This window comes from Cloeon dipterum, chromosome X (genome assembly GCF_949628265.1).
Source record: "Cloeon dipterum chromosome X, ieCloDipt1.1, whole genome shotgun sequence".
NCBI classification, from domain to species: Eukaryota; Metazoa; Arthropoda; class Insecta; order Ephemeroptera; family Baetidae; genus Cloeon; species Cloeon dipterum.
This window is the reverse complement of record NC_088790.1, coordinates 5935700-5953092: the sequence shown is the minus strand read 5'-3', so window position 1 is coordinate 5953092 and position 17393 is coordinate 5935700. Positions and strand designations below refer to the sequence as shown.

At 46.7% G+C, this 17393-nt stretch overlaps 2 protein-coding genes across 3 annotated transcripts; both read left to right on the top strand.

Annotated features, from left to right (window-relative positions):
* The first annotated feature begins 94 nt into the window (after positions 1 to 94).
* On the top strand, positions 95 to 6711 carry LOC135946558 (RING finger protein 207-like). 2 transcript variants are annotated; one of them, XM_065494830.1, is made up of 8 exons: positions 95 to 823; positions 1172 to 1320; positions 1375 to 1481; positions 1534 to 1695; positions 1759 to 2409; positions 2463 to 2663; positions 2721 to 3081; positions 3181 to 6711. In XM_065494830.1, exons 1-8 carry the CDS (start codon positions 591 to 593, stop codon positions 3933 to 3935), a joined length of 2619 nt encoding a protein of 872 aa, XP_065350902.1. In that variant the 5' UTR covers positions 95 to 590; the 3' UTR covers positions 3936 to 6711. The 2 variants fall into 2 exon arrangements, with proteins under 2 accessions (XP_065350902.1, XP_065350901.1); XM_065494829.1 differs by having other exon boundaries at positions 96 to 823; positions 2715 to 3081.
* A 988-nt stretch (positions 6712 to 7699) lies between these two features.
* Positions 7700 to 16367, top strand: Cals (calsyntenin-1). Its single transcript, XM_065494828.1, has 12 exons — positions 7700 to 7967; positions 8499 to 8656; positions 8937 to 9064; positions 9737 to 10284; positions 10659 to 10919; positions 10986 to 11113; positions 11281 to 11489; positions 11788 to 12454; positions 12518 to 12634; positions 12810 to 13035; positions 13384 to 13777; positions 13940 to 16367. The coding sequence occupies exons 1-11, from the start codon at positions 7889 to 7891 to the stop codon at positions 13773 to 13775; spliced, it is 2913 nt and encodes a 970-aa protein (XP_065350900.1). The 5' UTR covers positions 7700 to 7888; the 3' UTR covers positions 13776 to 13777; positions 13940 to 16367.
* Positions 16368 to 17393: the final 1026 nt, after the last annotated feature.

Here is a 17393-nt window from a genome sequence, read left to right as displayed (position 1 = left end):
AGCATCAAGCTCGCTCCACATTTGTGCTCCAGAAACCCACTGCAGAGGTGTGCACCTCATTACCAACTATGCAGCAAATGTCATCACAGGAGCTCTCTTGAAAATCAATAAAACAGAATTGTGCATTCAAAGGGAATTTGCATGGTGCGTTGCTGATCAGTGCTTTGTCGGTGCAGCAAATGTCACAGGCCAGATGTAAATTGGAAGCGCACACACGCTTTCGCTGGTTTCAGGGGTGGCTTTTGGGGTTGGCGGCGCTCTCACAGCGCAGCTGTGCGCGATCAATAGCATCTGGGTTGGGCGATTCTCCAGCCCGGCATCGATGAATTGGGGGTGAAAACCACCCTTACCGAACTCGCGAACACGGGTGGAAATGTCTTCAGGCCGAGAGCAGTCCGGCTAGCCGCGGCTGGGAACACGAGATCTGTGCGCGTCGCGACAGGAAACACGGGGTGGATTTGGCGCAGGGCGACCGGCTCGCAGGGAGCGCAGAGTGCTGCTGCGAAAATCGGTGCTCGCGGCGCGGTGTCGGTGATTGCGATCGATTCACTTGAGCGGGAAGGTGCAGCAGGGCTGGAGCTGCGGAGCGGATGTCATCGTCAGGCGGGCTTGGAGAGGAAGGTCGTTCGACCCCGGCGGTGCCGCCACCGCAGCAACCCTTCAACATGGCCCAGCAAGGGGCGCAGGGGCGCAATCCGCTGCTGTGTTTCGTGTGCAACGACTTCTACTGCGAACCCTGCCTGCTCGGCTGCTTCCACTCGTTTTGCTCGCGCTGCCTTCAGGGACGGGACAACGACAACAAAATCCAGTGCCCCCTGTGCGGGTAAGCAGCACGATTTTGCCCGGCGGTTTCCCCGTCCTCAGGGTCGCCCAGCACGTTTCCAAAGCAAACAACAACTGGGGTGGATGCGAATTTCACTTTTGTTTCGCGCGCGCCAGTTGACTTTTTAGAGCGTGCTGCGTGGCTAATTGATTTTGACGGAATTATTGAAAACGGAATGTGGGTCGGGTGCATTTTCCCCTGTTGACAAGTGTCTTTTCAAGTCCCGCACCGCACAGACAATAATAACATGCCAGTCCACTTGACACCAGAGCACAGTGCACCCTTTGTTGTTTCCTTTTCTGAGAGAGTGACTTTTTGACATTTTTTTTTGTGTCATTCAATGCGCAGACAAAAGACAGCGTTAAAGGATGGAGCTCCGCTGCCGCCCCCGGACCACCTTCTGCGCCAACTCATCGACATATACAACGCCGAGAACCCCCCTTGTGCCAACTGCGACAAGAGGAACCGCGCCGCGATGTACTTTTGCCACACCTGCGGTAACAGAGCGTGTTGGTCGTCGATCCGCTCGGTGTAATCGTAAACGATTTCAGGCCAGGCTTTGTGCGCCGGCTGCAGGGACAACACACACCGTGCGAAAATGTTCTCCTCGCATGACGTCATTCACATGTCCAAGTTCAACAAAGAAGGCAAAAAGAAGGTATATGCGCGCTGAAATTTTGCTTTGATCTGAGAAATTGATTTTTCTGCAGTGCGGCTCTCACAACGAGCCTTTCATTATGTTTTCCAACGCCCAAAAAAACATGCTGTGCATGCATTGCTTCCGAGAAACACCGCCCGAAGCGAGACTGCAGTGCGTCGACATCGACACTGCCTACACACAGGGTTGCAAAAAACTCGAGCGGGCCGTCATGGTATGACGGCTGCATTTTTTTGTCGACATAGTTCAGGAGAAATATAATGAAATTCTTTCATAGGGCGTCTGCGAGCTGCAGGGCTCCGTTAGGGAAGGAATGGTCATGTTCCGCGTGCTCTTGGACGAGCTGAAGAAAAACATGGAGTGCGAGAAAAACTCCATCAACTCGTTTTGCCAAGGAATGCAGGAGGCGATTGCGAAAACGCACGCAGCAATGGCCATTGAGGTGCAGAGGCAGTTCGAGAACAAGGAGCGCCTCTTCAGATCGCAGCTGGTCTCTTTGGCGTCGGTACTTCCAATTCTGCAGATGCACCTGCTCATGTGCACAACCTTCAGCACTTCGGCCACCAAGTACGAATTCCTCGGCCTCGCCTATCCGATGATGGAACGCCTGTCCGCCGTCACGCAGATCAGCCCTGCGGTCCGGCCTAATCAAACGGCGACCATCAAAACCAATTTTCGCTCCGAGTTTGGCCACGCACTCGACGCCTGGGTGGGCCAGTCGAAGGCACCAGAAAAGTTGTACGAGTCCCGGACGCAGCTCCAGGGACACCCTCCTTCCTCGCGTCGGCAGCAAGTAGCCCTCAGGACCAAGGCGTTGGAGGGAGAAGGACCGTTTTCTAACCACTGCAGAAGTTTCGACGGCCAACTGAAAGATTTAGCTGGACAGTTGATGCACCTCAAGGAGCAACTCACCACTTTGCACAAAGAGGTTGGGATTATTTTTTATTCCATTTGTTAATAAAATAAGACGCGATTTTTTAGGTGATACAGCAACGACCGACGCAGACGGGCCAACAAGCCGCGCAGGGGAAGCTGGAAAATATCGCACGCGACTGCACAAACCTGGAGGAAACGCTGGAAAGACACCAAACCGAGTTGGAGCGATTGAGGAGCGTTTTTGACGCGATTTGGGAGGAGCAGCTGTGCCGCATCCACGTTGAGCAGGACATGTTCCAGCAGCAGGTGAGGAATTGCCTGGGTGCATGTAGAAATTGGTCAGTGACATGTGTGCAGACTCAGGAGGTGGCGGCAATGCGGTCAGAGTTGCGCCACTTGAGCCTGGTGGCGCGCCAGCTAGAGCCCTACATCCGCAGCCTGAACGCCCAACAAACGCAACAGCAGCAGCAGCAGCAACAACAACAACATCAGCAACAACATCAGCAACAGCAACACCATCAGGAACGGCCGCCTTCCTCCGAGCACGCCACGCCGGCCGACGTGTCGTTCGCGAGTCTGGAGCCGCACCTGCAATCGCTGTTGGACAAGATCAGCCTGCTCCAAATGGAACAGGAGGCTCGGCTGGAGAACCAGAGGGAAGCGTGTCGGCTCCACCCGTCGCACGTTTCGTCGCCAGTGGATGAAAATCTGGCTATGGCCAAAGGTGCGTGCGGCTAGTTGATTTTATCCTTAAAAAATATATGTCAGACCAAGAATTTATAGTCAGTTTATAAAAAAGCTGAATTTTGAATTTTGTTTTCAGAGCGACGAAGAGACGATTTGCGCGCCAAGGTTGAGCGCGGCATGCTGGGCCAGTTGATCGACAAAGTGCGCACAAAGGAAGAGCGAGGCAAAAAGTCGCCCGGGGAGGAGCGGCCCAAGACCAAAACGCGTGCCAAGGCGGCCAGCTACTCGAGCTTCAGGGACGCGGCAAAGTTCCCTGAGAGCGTGGCCAGCTGCGTGGACGTGGAGCGCATCGAGTCGCACCTGAAGGAGAAGCTGCACGACGTGGGCCGCTCCGTGGGCCGCATCATCCGGCCCGGCTCCAAGGAGGACACGGTCGACTACCCGCACTGGGCTCCGGTCAAGAAGCAGAGCTCGTGCGAGAGCCTCAGCATGAGCAGCGTCGCGAGTCGGCGCTCGTCGTCGGTCGACCTGGTCGAACCTCCGCGCTCTGCGTCGGCGGGGGCCAAGGGTCGGCGCGGCGACTCGCTCGAGCGGCGCATGAAGAAGCAGCACTCGTGGGAGACGTTTCCGCCGAAACGAGGCACCCACGCCGGCACGGTGGCGCTGGCAATGGCCGCCGCGGCCGCCGCGCTGGCCGCCGAGCGCGCCGAAAGGGCCGAGCGGGCGTACGCGCGCCAGGACCCCAACGAGCTGCCCGACGGCTTCGAGCTCAAGCCGAACACGCTGAAGAAGGCGGACAGCTTCGAGGGCCACGAGGAGGCCGTGCGCACCCTCGTGGCCGCCGTGCAGGAGACGCGACACACGCAACAGCAGCGCAAGCCCAACAAATAGTCGCAGGAGACCGACGCCGAAAACACCAATTGCAAGCAACACTGCCAGCCAACGTATATGTCGACACCGATTCGCAACATCCCTCCTCTCTCTGTTGTAGAGCTAGGTCAATATTGAACCTCCTCGTCTTTATTGCTTTTGCAACTACTGTATACAGCTGCTTTTTTTCTTCCCTCCCGAGACACACACGTGCTGTTTGTCCTGAATGTTGATCATTTGAGGATGTGTTAGCGTGCATAATGGAATCAAAGCCGCGAGTGAAAGAATCTAATTATTTTTTAATCGGAATACGACTTGTGTGTATTTTTATTTTCAGAACCACCAACATACGTATTATAACGCTCGCGTCTCTGTGATATTGCAGAGCGAAATACGAGAGAGGGCTGCGAAAGTACATACGTTTATAAGAAGGCATCCGCCGCCAATTTCATTTAAGGCTCTAGAGCTTGAAAAATTGCGGCCCGCGTCACTTGCGAGCAGATTCTGTGCCAAGCCCTCGAGGCGACATTACTTTCTGATTCCCAAAGCAGCCCTCCATTAATTATTTACACGCTCTCCTGCGTTGCCGGGGTGTTAAATATGCGGTCATGATGCTTTTAGCCCGGAATATGCCACTTGCTGCTCCTACCAGGAATAATTCATGCAGCGCGCGCTGAGAGAGCCTCTTTTCGCCGGGCATTCAAACGCTCATTTCCCATCGCCCTTCGTCAACAGACTTTTTTGATGAGTCACTCGCTTTTCTTGGACCTTTGCTGCCCGCGCGCTTTGACCTTTTCGCGGCGAAAACTGACGAAACGCTTCTTTTCTCGCCGAGCGCCTGCTTTGCGTCGGCTATGCAACCCGCTCGACGTATCGCCCGAGCGGACTGCATAACTCGGCGCCCGCGGTCGAAAAATAAATTGATCCTTCTTTGTGGTTCTGCCAGTGAATCAGTGATCCGCCCCGTCAAATTTTCACTCATATAATTTTGTAGCATCAAAGCGGTGTTAAATTAAAAATTATATCCTCGTCCATTCAATTCTAGAGCATTAGCTGACCCCATTAAAATGCTGACTGGCAACACTGCAAATATGGGCCAGTCGATACGCAGCGCAATTCTTCCCTTTTGAATATAGTATGGTGCTTTTCAAGGGAAGGGATGTTTTCTTTCCTCTCTCTCTTATGTCGAATACATTCGCAGCGAATATTTTTGTTTGGGGCAGCAAAATAATAATAAAAAAACTCATTCTTGTGATAGGAACATCATATATCCTCTCAGCGTTTGAATATTAAAATCAACCTAGCGTAGCGTAATGACATTAAAAAAACATATGTAGCAACTAATGAGATTTGAGTCATGTCATGAGCTTATTCTGCATACTGTGAAAAAAAGGATTGCATTTTCTGTCACCCTTCCTGATGCTGCCATTGCAACACGCGCGAACTTTTATCAAGGTTTTTATTATACACATATATGTATATCACCTACAAAATATACGGCTTTCCTCCGCAGTCAGTGTTGTGTAATATTAATTAAAATTGTTGTTATATGACCGGATTAAATATAAAATGAATAAAACAAGAGCATGATCTACTTAATGCGATGGCAAAAAAAAAAAATAACGGACTGTATGCAGAGTGGGCCGAACAAGCCTATAGTTGTGATACACAGCGCTGCATTTTAACATTGTATACACAAACACACTCGCCAAAACTCTCTGTTTGCGTAAAATGATTTATATAAGCTGTTTGTTGAATGCATAGAGCAAAAGCTAGAGGGCGAGTTGAAACGTGTATGAAATGGGACACGACGGAGTGAAAAGTATGTTTTTCGATAAAATCTTTAGATATATGAAAATGTTATACAACGGAGCGAAGTGCGCGCACATTTTGGTGCCGTTTTATCACATGAACAATGTTAACCCGAGAGAACGAGCGTTGCATCTATTAACAGACGACTTCTATTGTGTTGTTAATGTGTTGTAATAATAACGATAATACTCCTCCGACTAGTTAGATATGAAAAAATGAAGAAGAACGCAAAATTGCTCAATTTCTATATTGAGAACATCTAGGTGCAAATAGAAATTAGAGCTTTTCTCAACAAGTAATAACAGAACATAAAATAGTTTAATGTGAGTTGCAAAGAGTCAGCTGTGAGAGGGGATAATTGATACACATTTGGAGATTGCCATCCTTCGTTTTGCCACTCTGTATCCTAATCTTTTACGCCGAACGCGCGGCGCGCGCTCTCCTCTTTCTCTCTCTCATTCTCGCCACTTTTGGAGATAATGAAGAGACACACGAGAGGCAGTCGTGTGTCGGCGGGCGTAAATTAAAACGCAGACGTGCCAAAAGCGGGCATGCGGGGGATGTAATATACGCAGTCGGCTCTTTGCAAAGGAGAATCACGCAACAAACTCACTGCCAATTACTCGGTCGCGTGCGAATAATAAAATGTGCGAACAACCGCGCACTCACACACAACGCAGACAGGATTTTGCTGGCGCATTTCAAAACCTGGCGAGAGCAGTCAGTATTCGACGATCTCAAGGGCACGCGTTTATATGCTAATTTTTATTTACTCTTGGGCCCGGTTATGTCGGCAAAAACTGGTTCAAAATGGACAAAACTCTCGCAGCAGTTTGTCTCTGCTGAGCAGATTTAATAAAACCGACGGCAAACAAAGCAGACTGCGAGAAAAGAGAAGTAAAAATGAACTGAAAAAGATGCGCTGCGCTCCGACATCATGTGCTGAAAAAGAAATGAACAAAATAAAAAGAGGACGAGAATTTCAGACACTCTTTCTTCTTCCTTTTTCCCGCCCCTTGCATGCACATTCGCTTGGTCGCAAATAATGAAGATTTTATTTGACTGCCGAGCTGTGGCTTGAATATTAATTCGCTCTCGGCAGCCGGCGGCGGAATTTGAGCCACTCGAGCCGCTTTCAGCAGCGCACCACCGCTCTCTGCATATTACACACACACACACAGAACGAGCAGAAGAGCGAGAGTGCCGTGTTTTGTGTTGTAAGCCATTGAAAATCAATAGGGAGTTAAAAATCTCTGTGCTGCTCCGGCAGTGCTAAAAGGCATTTTTATATCTCTGCTCGCGCGCTTCGTCTCGTCCTCCTTTTCGACAATGGCAAATCGATTTATTCCCCGCTGATAACCACCAGCCACTCGTCTATTCAGCAGACCAGCGTTAAATTTGAGGCGCGTACGCACTTCTGAAGTTTTCAGCCCAGCGGAGACGACCGAACCGACGATAAAAGCTATGTGTACATAAAAAGTTTGGCCACGCAAGGAAAGAATAAATAATATAAATTTGCCGTGTACAGCAACAGCGGCACAGCCGAAATCGCGTCTCATCCCCTCCCCCGGCCCCGGCACCAGCGTTTTAATCCTTCGTTTTTTGCTCGACCGTCTCGAGAGAAAAATCAAAAGCCACCTGCTCTCACTCAGACACTCAGGCCCGCCGACCGCAATCTGGTCCAGCTTCCCTCCTCCACGCCAATTTAAAATACTCCCTTTACCGCCGTCTCACGCTTCGCACCTGTCCCCTGATTCGCGGCCAGACATACAATTTATGTTTTAATTTTCTCTCCTCGTCACCACTAACAAGTCCGGAGTAATTTCTAAAAAGGCATCATTAAATTGTACCGGCCGACCTCACTTTCCGCGCCGAAAGACGGCAATTCGGGCCGAAAAGCGCGGCGGCAAGATCACGTGACTCGATCCGCGCAGGTGGGCTGGCGGCGAGCTTCGGAGCGGCGCCGAGCGCGGGCGGCCTCCTCCGAAGAGAACAGTTGAGAGAGACTCGATCTCGGCGCAGCACTGCCATTCCCGTGTGTCCATCACTTCGGCTGAATATCGGCGGCGATGCTCTTGCTCGTTGCCCACTAGGCAGGCGAATCGCACTAGAACTCACAGGTGTCCGCGTCGGCCGAATCAAAGAAGAAGAATCGAGCCAGCATGTTGCGTCGCGCTCAGGTGTTGCTGGTGTTGTGGTGCACGGTGGTCGCCTCCCTCGCCACCTCTACGCCCGCCGCAGGTGAGCATTCCCTCGCACTGCCCCCGCTCGTTCGGCCATTTTCCCCGACACCTGGCTCCAGGGTTGGCTTCGGCACTTACGGCCACGCTCCCATTCAAGTAGCCGGTCGGCCGAAACGTGGACTTTAAAGAGGAAATTCGGTCAGGCAGCCATTTCATGCGTCACCCGTACAGTGGGTTCGCAGATACATCTCGATGACGTCACATAACCCTTTCGGTGCCATTCTCCACTATGTTTTTCGATTAATCCCGTTTAAAATCAATTTGTTTACTCCACTGTTATCCGTTCATGCGTTTCTAAGTAACAATTGGACTCTTACTCTTGTAAAGCTCTTCATTTCTGAATAAATCGAGTTTAATTTTGCTGAAATGTGCTTGTTACGTCAACACAGATGTTCCGCGGAGCGCACTTTACTCGGGACTGAAAAACAAAGGCGCTCTCCTGTGTGCACCTCGATCATTTCCTAATACGGAAATTCTTTTGTGCGCTAATTGGTGTTCTCGGGAAAAGTAATTTCCTTTTGTCGGATAGTGCCGCGGCTGGATCTGCTGAGCCTGGAGAGCGGCTATCACGGCATCGTCAAGGAGAATGAAACTCTGGTCGAGGTGACCCCCAGGATCAGGGGCGTCGATGCCCCCATCTGCAACTTCCGCATCGTCAACAAGCACCACGGCGAAGCGCCCTTTGAGGTGCCCCTTTAAAATTTTTCTCTCCCGCTCGCCAACAATCAAAGGCAGGACTCCCACTGCTTTTGTTCGTTTGCCCAGCAGTGCAAACAAAAAGATAACACGAGTGAATGAGCCCTCTAATTAAACTGCTCTTGTTTAGCCACAGGCTATTTTCAATTTTCTTTACCCCGCCCAGTCGTTTCATTTTTCAATCAATTCTATTTTTTGCGTAAGAATCCTGCTTAAATAAATCTGACGTAATATCGTTCACATTCTTACGATTTGAAACCGTCTTCTTTAGATCATCCTGAAAGACCAGGAAAAGGGTGAAGCCGAGCTTAGGGCGAAGAAGACCCTAAACTGCGAGAAGAGAAAAAACTACAAATTTGACATCGCGGCTGTCAGTTGCAGTGGCGAGCAGAGTGAAAAGTGAGTGTATTCTATATAACCCACTCTCGTATAAAATGGCCTACATACACTTTTTCCTCGTTATCCAATGAGCCTTCTTCTCAGAATCAAACCACATAAGGCAATCAATTTTTAATCATCTCGGAACAAGTTTTCCTCACCCTGGAGCATTACGCTTCGAATATTTTCCAGGGAAGAAAACCACAGGCAGCATAAAACCGGTTTGCCCTGAGCGAAAATTGCAACTACACACGAAAATTGCTGAGTAGATATTTTAAAACTGATTGCTCTGCATGAATCAGTGCCATAAACTTCAACGCAAAATCTGGTATCTTACAATTTACCAGAGAAACAAATATACCACTCGCGACTTTTCAACTCTTCAAATAATAAAAAAACTTATCTTTGCTCAAAGATAATTATTAGAATTTCAATTAGCTACATATAATTACGTAGAGGTGAATTTTGAGATATTTTCATGAATATTGTAATGTCGGATCAAGCCTAAATATTCAAAATATTTATTTGATTCCGATCACTATTAAAAGTCTTATTATCTGACCCAGAAATAAACAAGAGGTAACGACGAAATTTTTAAATGCTTCAATATATATATTTGTTAAAAAGGACATTCGAAAAAGAAAAAATTTATTGAATGAGGCATATTTTCATTAAGAAACTTTTATTTTGCAGTGCAACCGTCCACATTTCTGTGGCCGACATCAATGAGTACGCGCCCGCCTTCCTGGAGCCGAGCTACGTGCGCCAGGTTGACGAGGGCAGGCTGTACGAGGAGGTGGTCCGCGTGGAGGCGTCGGACCGCGACTGCACGCCCAAATTCGGCGACGTGTGCAAGTACGAGATCCTGACGAGCGACCAGCCGTTCATCATCGACAATGAGGGTGTCATCCGCAACACGGAGCCGCTGGACTACGAGCGCAGCCACAACCACATCCTCACCGTGGTCGCGTACGACTGCGGCATGAAGCAGAGTGTGCCGGTCATGGTCACCATCAAGGTCAACCGCGTCTGCAAACTCGGCTGGAAGGGAGTGCCCGAGCGCATCGACTACGCGCCCGGCACCGGCCGGGAGGAGCTGTTCCCCGACGCCGAGCTGGACCTGTGCGACGTGCCCTGCAATGTGAGGACGGTCGAGTCGCGAGTCTCTCTGCAGACCAGCCACATTGGCAAAGGCTGTGATAGAGACACCTACTCTGTGCAGAGCCAGAGGAAACTTTGTGGTACGACTAAAATTCCTTAATGCTTTGTTTTGTTACAAAATTAAGTCTGGCTTGAAGGTTGTTTCTCTTTTTTGTTTGCATTTTCTTGGGGATATTATTACAATATACATGTGTTTCTTTTGAATAATGTTGCTTAGGTTGTTGCAAACGGACAGTGTTAGGGAATGCAAGCATTAAACAATTTGCTACTTAAGACACTATGTATGTGTAAACAGTTAGTGCTTATTTTTAATTTGTTTTAAGAAATATTGCTTCATCTAACCTTTATTGCCTTACGTAATTTCATCAATGAGGTGTTTGGTTTAATTTTTTTTAAAACATCACGTTAGCCGTCTGCCGCTCTCTTGACTACAATTTCCTTTTCGTAATTGCAGGCGCCAGCACCGAGAGTATTGATCTGTTGCCCAATCCTGGTCTGGGAACAGAATGGACGAAAAATCTGCCCAGCGACGATGGCCACGAGTCGGACCAAATCTTTGAATTTGATGGCAACACAGCTGCCGTCGTACCCAATTCCGTCTTGGAAGAATCCTTGAGCCGGACTTTCACTGTCGCTACTTGGATGAAGCACAAGCAAAGCCCTGATAATGACCACCACACCAAGGAACACATTATTTGCTCTGCAGATGATCACAGTACGCGATCTACTTTTTCCGGGCGGACAAACAAAAGTGTTTAATTTGCGCTCTTTCATCTTGCAGAGATGAACAGGCATCATTATGCCTTGTTTGTGAGGAATTGCAGGCTCATTCTTCTGCTCAGAAGAGACTTCAGCGAGGGCGACCTCAACATCTTCCGCCCAGCTGAATGGAGATGGAAACTGCCCCAGGTAAATTTATTTTCCAGACTTTTCTTTCATTTCACGGCCTCCTAATGATGACTTTAACACAATTCTGAGAATGATGACAAACCTGCAGTTCTGAAATCTCTGCGGTTCCCCACAAGTCGAATTTTTAAATAAGCGCAGTGACTCATGTGTCGGTTGGGTTATTTTAGGTGTGCGACAATGAGTGGCATCACTACGCGGTTTCTGTCCAATTCCCAGACATCCAACTGTTTGTCGACGGACAGGAATTCAAGTCTGAGAAGAAAAACCCCGAAATCATCGATGACTGGCCTCTGCACCCGACCAAGGGCATCAACACCACTTTCGCTGTGGGCGCCTGCTGGCAGGGCTCAGACGGAAAGATGAAGCACTACTTCAAGTAAGTTATGAAAAAACTATTTCTTGCGAAGATAATAAATACATCGCGTTTTTTCTTGTTTGGAGAGAAACAATGTTTGAAAAAGATTTATAAAAGGAAAAATTGCACGTTGGATCAATTACAAAATTACCAGTTTTTTAATTTCACTTGCTGATCAATCAAGTAAATTAGAATAATTATTAAAAAAAATTTAACATCGGTATTGACGACATTTTACGTATGAGCAAGGTAAAATTTGAATATTATCACCAATTTAACATAAACTGTGGTGTGAAAATAAATGTGTTTGTATTTTCAGGGGCTACCTGGCAGGTTTGTCTGTCCTCTTGCACAAGAACGAGCGGCCTGAGGTGCTCGCCTGCCTGCACAAGTGCAAGGAGAGTCTTGAAGTGCCCGCCATGGAGTTACTTGAGCCCGGCATGGAGCTGCTGACCAACAGCGACCTCACGGAGATGACGATCGAGGGTGACAACAAGACCAACCTGGAGGTGCTGCTGCGCAAAGTGGGCTACATCAACCTGAGGGAATTCCCGACGCCAGGCCGCAGGAATGTGCACATCTCGACGACCATCACGTGCGAGCGTGGCAGGCCAGTTAAGGTGCCCGCCGTGGAGAGCTACGTGCAGGTGCTGCAGCCGCAGCAGCCCACCATCGAGGTCAACGGCACCGGAAACGTAGCACGCGAGTACGAGGACTTCAGGCTTGGCGTCCGCGTCTTCACTGACGTCCACATCACCGTCACCGGCGACAAGGACAACAACAAGGAGTGGAAGAAGGGCGAGCCGATGACAGTGATCGAGAAGAAACTCGACTCGTGCACGGTCTCGGTCTACCCACCACTTAACCCTGACCACGAAACGCTCACCCTGCCAAGTAACATGATGGCTCAGTTTGGAATCGTCGCCAAGGTCAGCAGGGATGGAGTCGTCGTTTCCGGCGCCGACATGATTTATAATTACGAACAGGTAATACCGACAGTTAATTGATGTTTCTGCCTGGGTTCACTAACATTGGATAATTTGTTGCAGGTCCTGAGACAAATTCAGTACACCAACAAGAAGCCGGCCTACTACTTGAACCGCGTGTTCAAACTGCTCTGCTCCGAGCTCAACGGCCGCTTCACCAGCAATGAATACGTCCAGACCGTGAGTATTACCTTTAAAGCAATAATTCCTAATAGCTAATGAAAATGATGATTGGATTCACCGCCTGAATTTTGATGACAGTCCTGCAGTACTGATTCTCTATACCGCATCATAAATTTTTATGAACTCGTCCCAGAAACACGAGTCTAATCAGCATCATGCGGCATTTTCACAGCTCACTGTGATCCATCCTCGCTCTCCAAACAAACCTGACGCTACTTCCGACCCGCTTCCTGAGGTCACAAGCCAACCAGTGGTCAAGGAGGTGGACAGTGTCATTGTTGAGGCATCCGTTGCCCCAGCCCACGCCAAGATGGACAGGCACCACGCCGAATTGAAGCCTGCTCAGACCCTGAACGACATCTACTTGGGAGACACCCAGAGCGTCGTTGCCACAGGCAGTGAGTTTCATTCTTAATGTTGCATTAAAATAATTTTCTTCATATTTTGTTGGTTAAAATATATCTCTGGGAAGATTAATTCAGGATGGATGGTTCTTGGTGAAATTATGAGGAAATATTTAATGGCTGGCTCTCATACTGTACAGCGGCCCCACAGGACTCATCACAGGATTAGCCTGTGGTGCCGAAACAGCTGCTGTATCGTACAGAAGCGTGTCATTAAATTTTTCCTCATAATAGCTATCCATCATGATTTACTACGCGCCTTTTTAATATTCACAATCCCGTGGTCCAAACTCCCAACAAAATAGGTATATAAATTAAACGGGAGCAATGTTCTGTACACAGGCCATGCCGTCACGATCATCATCGTCGTGTGCGTCGGCTTCCTGGTCTTCATGATTGTGCTGGGCGTGATCCGCATCAGGGCTGCCCACCACCGCAGCCAGCAGGAAGAGACGGCCGACACGGAGATGGCGTGGGACGACTCGGCCCTCACCATCACCGTCAACCCCATGGAGCTGGCCGACACGCACCGTCCCAAGACCGCCGCCAACCAAGCAGGGCCGCAGGTGGCCCAGAGCGGCCACGTGCCCAATGACTCGTCTGACGAAGACGAGGACGACGATTCTAGTTATCGGGATGAGCTCGACTCGAGCGACGACGATGACGACGCCGACGTGGCAAGCAACAAGAAGAGCAAGGACCTCGAGTGGGACAACTCGACTCTATCCATCTAGAGGTTGGTCTGATGTGATTTGCGTTTTTTCCAAAAATTATTAGAACATCATGATAACCAGATACGTCACTTTCAATTTTATTTGTTTTTACATAAAATAAATAAATAAATAAATAAAAATACCGGTCAAGCCAAATTTTACGCGTTATGTGTTTGGTGTTTCAGGTCATGTTAGGTGGATCGGGAACTTGGAGGAGTTGCCAGATTTCACGCCACTCATGCAAGTTCCTTAGTTTTAAGAATAAGCAGTCTATTTGATTAGGCGCTACTGCTTGTCTTACTTGGTTGATCCACTGAGGGTCCAACACTCTCTTAGTGCCATAGAATAGTCAGTCTGTCCCTGATTTAGCCATGCCAGTGCCATTCTTGGCCCAACTTTTGGTTTTTTGCTCGATTGTGATGGCTTCAATGTACTACTGATTAGTTGTAATTGGTTTTTGGATTAATATTATGCATATCAGCTCGGCAGCCATTATAAAGTAATTCTCTCTCTATCTCTCGTCACGATGCCTTGAAAAGGCAAAACGTAAGTTCTTACTTATTTTTGGAAACAATTCCTACTCTTCATTTTTGTTAATTGCGCAAGGCTGCTTTGGCATTATTTAGCATTTTCTGTCCTTGTTGATCCTCGAGCACAACTCTGCACACGAATCAAATATTAAAGGAGTAAAATTTGAAGCTTCAATTGGCCCCCGGTTATTTTTATAATATATAAAGCAACACACATACACAAACAAAACGACACTCTTAAACACTTGTACACTCTAAAAGTGGAGAAGGAGCTTATTCGGTTGTTGAGACGGACAGCACTTGTAACTAAAACCGTCCATTTTTTGCTTAACTAGCGCTGTCTTGTTTTTCTGCTAATTTTTCTCTTACAAGCTTAACCGAAAAAACAAACAGAGTACGATACTAATTGATTTCACTTACTATAGTTTTAAGGTAGCAGTTGAATACTTATATTTTGAGTAACGACGCAAATTGATGAGAGTCAGGCGCAGTCATTGAAGCTTTGAACTTTACACATCTCGCAGGAGGTCTACTTTAATTCACTCTTTTGGACTTTTGCTTCTGAAAAACAATTCTTCGCGCGGGGCCCTCGGCAGCTCTCCCACCGCACATCTCTCGAAACACTCGCGGCTGAAGCGTTTATTATTTGGGCGCCAAATTCAAGAAAAGCTCACAAAGACCAATTTTCTTCCAGGGCTTTCAATCAATTTGACGCTCCGTCATGATTTCCTATCAAACTATTACCTTTCGCGAGTGTTTCCCGAGAAAAAGCAAAAACGAAAATGCGTCCAGATGAGAAACTATCGAGGGCCTCGAAACCGGCGTCTCGTTGACACCGGCAAAAGAAAGAAAGGCGCTCGTCTGTTTAATAATCTAATTTAGGGTGTGGGATAATAACTTAAATAAGTGAATTATAAATAACTACTTAGTGGTGAGATGAATTTATATAAACACACACACACACACGACACGACACACCTAATTGGATTACTTACCGGCATATTATATATTATATAATACTACATTTGAACACACACGCGCGCGTTTATGATTATATACTAATAATAATATTTATAGACTGCTGTTTTTATTTGTGTACACTCTAAAAAGAATAGGCTAACCTAGCGGGCTTGCCAAGAATAGCACTCGAATAAACTAATCAATCACTCCACTCTCTTTCTCACTTAACAAGCAGAATTAAAGAAGCCACCCCCGGAAGTTTTTATGAACATTCCAGCATGAGAGGGGCGGCTTGAGCACAAATCGCTACTCTTTCGAGGCCACCCCTCTCGGCTTAAAAATCGATCGGTGTTAGGAGTCGAGCGGTGGGTGAAAGTACTCACGCGCACTCGGTTAATTAATGATTACGGTTACTTCATTAATTACACAATGTGTCCGTTGATGTTTCGATTGTCCACTTGGTGTACTTAAAGGTAATGCGTATTATATACACTTATGGAAATGAATATTAGTCGAAAGAATTATTTTTTAAAGTGACTCAGGAAGTTGAAAAAAATGGATAAAATTTGACACGAAAAGTATTCCCAGTTGAAAAAAGACACCCAGTTGCTTAAGTACGTTGTAATAAAACTAAGGTTAAATGAAAAAAATACCGAAAAGAGAAAGAGAAGATAACACGTGTATTAGAAGAGAAACTGCCTGTTTGTTTGTATATTTATGGACGGGTGTAGGCGAACACACAAAATTCCTCAATTGTTGCAAGTAAACACACACCATACTTTACATAGAGAAACACACACTCAATCTTTTTCAAGCAGGAGAAATTGTACGTTTTGTGGAATCAATAACGATGATAATAATAACCTAACCCCCTCTGTGCAATATCAAGTGTGATTTTTTAACTATTTGGTCTGGTCGCCGGTGGATTGCGTTTTTTCCTTTACATAGATTAACAGTATTTTTTCTCTGCCGTATTATAATATACATTTTTAATTGTATAACGACATACACTAAGGTATTAATTGAATTGCTGTAACAAACACACCTTTATCCTAACTGACAACAATGTAAAATCCATTATCTACAAATAAAAAGCCTTACACCCAGTATAAGGTACAAAAACCGACTTTATTTAACTCAAAACACACCTCTGCGACGAATTATTTGTTTTCTACAGCTAAAAGCAATCAGGATTGTAAATTAAAACGCCTTTCTTCGCACATCTGGCGGCCTTCAGGCTTCAGGGTACCTGATTTCTCAATCTTTCCCCGACCCAAAGGGTTGACTGATTGTGAGCTAAATCGAGAAGAGACTTAATTGCGAAATTAAAGGATATTAAGTAATCATTAATTTTCATCGAGCTTTTTTATATTACTGGATTTTAACTGTATCGCTGGTGAAAAAGTGAATTCTTATTTGTGTTTTCCCGCTTTTATTTTTTCTGGAAACTGAAATCGTGTAACGCAAAAAAATGAAAATAAAACTGTTTGGGGCTTTTTAATTTCAGATTTTACAATTTATGGCCACTTCCAAGCTGGGTTTGTAGTTTTGTCCATCCGGGTTTCTTTGAATAAGAAAAATAACCAGCAAAAGGTTACTGGGTTTTTTAATTGATGATGGGAAAATTCTGCATTTTATTTCATGTTCTTATTGATTTAACAAACAAAAATTTGGAAGTATATAACAATACTTTTTAAGCATGAATTGTGACATCAGAGAACGATTTTGACCGTCAAGAGTTATTAAATTTTGAGCAAAAGATCGTAAATTGTTGCTGATGAGACCTGCAGAGCCGAAAATTTCCTTCACAATTTTAAGCCACCCATTCATTTGGTTACCTTTTTGGAATCTATTATAAACTGTTTAATTCCCGAAAAAAAACCCTAAAAGTTCAATGGTGAAATCTGTTGGGTCTAAACTAATCTGATTTTATTACCGATTTCCACACTGTCCAACCCGCCTGACTCCAATTAAAATATTTTCACTTTTCAGGAGTTTTAAATACAATTACTCTACTTGCATGAGAAGTAAGGCAAGACTGTTGCCAAATTACGGCTGCAATTTTGACGTAATGCGCGCTCGGAGTGCAAGCCATTAGCATTTCGCCGATAGTTGCCTGCACGGAGGCTTTGATGAACTTGACAAGAAA

Excerpts from the sequence above, each read along its gene's own strand:
- LOC135946558 (XM_065494829.1), top strand. The coding sequence starts at position 591 with ATGTCATCGTCAGGCGGGCTTGGAGAGGAAGGTCGTTCGACCCCGGCG. Across the intron at positions 824-1,171 it reads ATCCAGTGCCCCCTGTGCGG|ACAAAAGACAGCGTTAAAGG; the intron begins GTAAGCAGCACG and ends TTCAATGCGCAG. Across the intron at positions 1,321-1,374 it reads GTACTTTTGCCACACCTGCG|GCCAGGCTTTGTGCGCCGGC; the intron begins GTAACAGAGCGT and ends AAACGATTTCAG.
- Cals (XM_065494828.1), top strand. The coding sequence starts at position 7,889 with ATGTTGCGTCGCGCTCAGGTGTTGCTGGTGTTGTGGTGCACGGTGGTC. Across the intron at positions 9,065-9,736 it reads AGTGGCGAGCAGAGTGAAAA|TGCAACCGTCCACATTTCTG; the intron begins GTGAGTGTATTC and ends TTTATTTTGCAG. Across the intron at positions 11,490-11,787 it reads AAGATGAAGCACTACTTCAA|GGGCTACCTGGCAGGTTTGT; the intron begins GTAAGTTATGAA and ends TTGTATTTTCAG.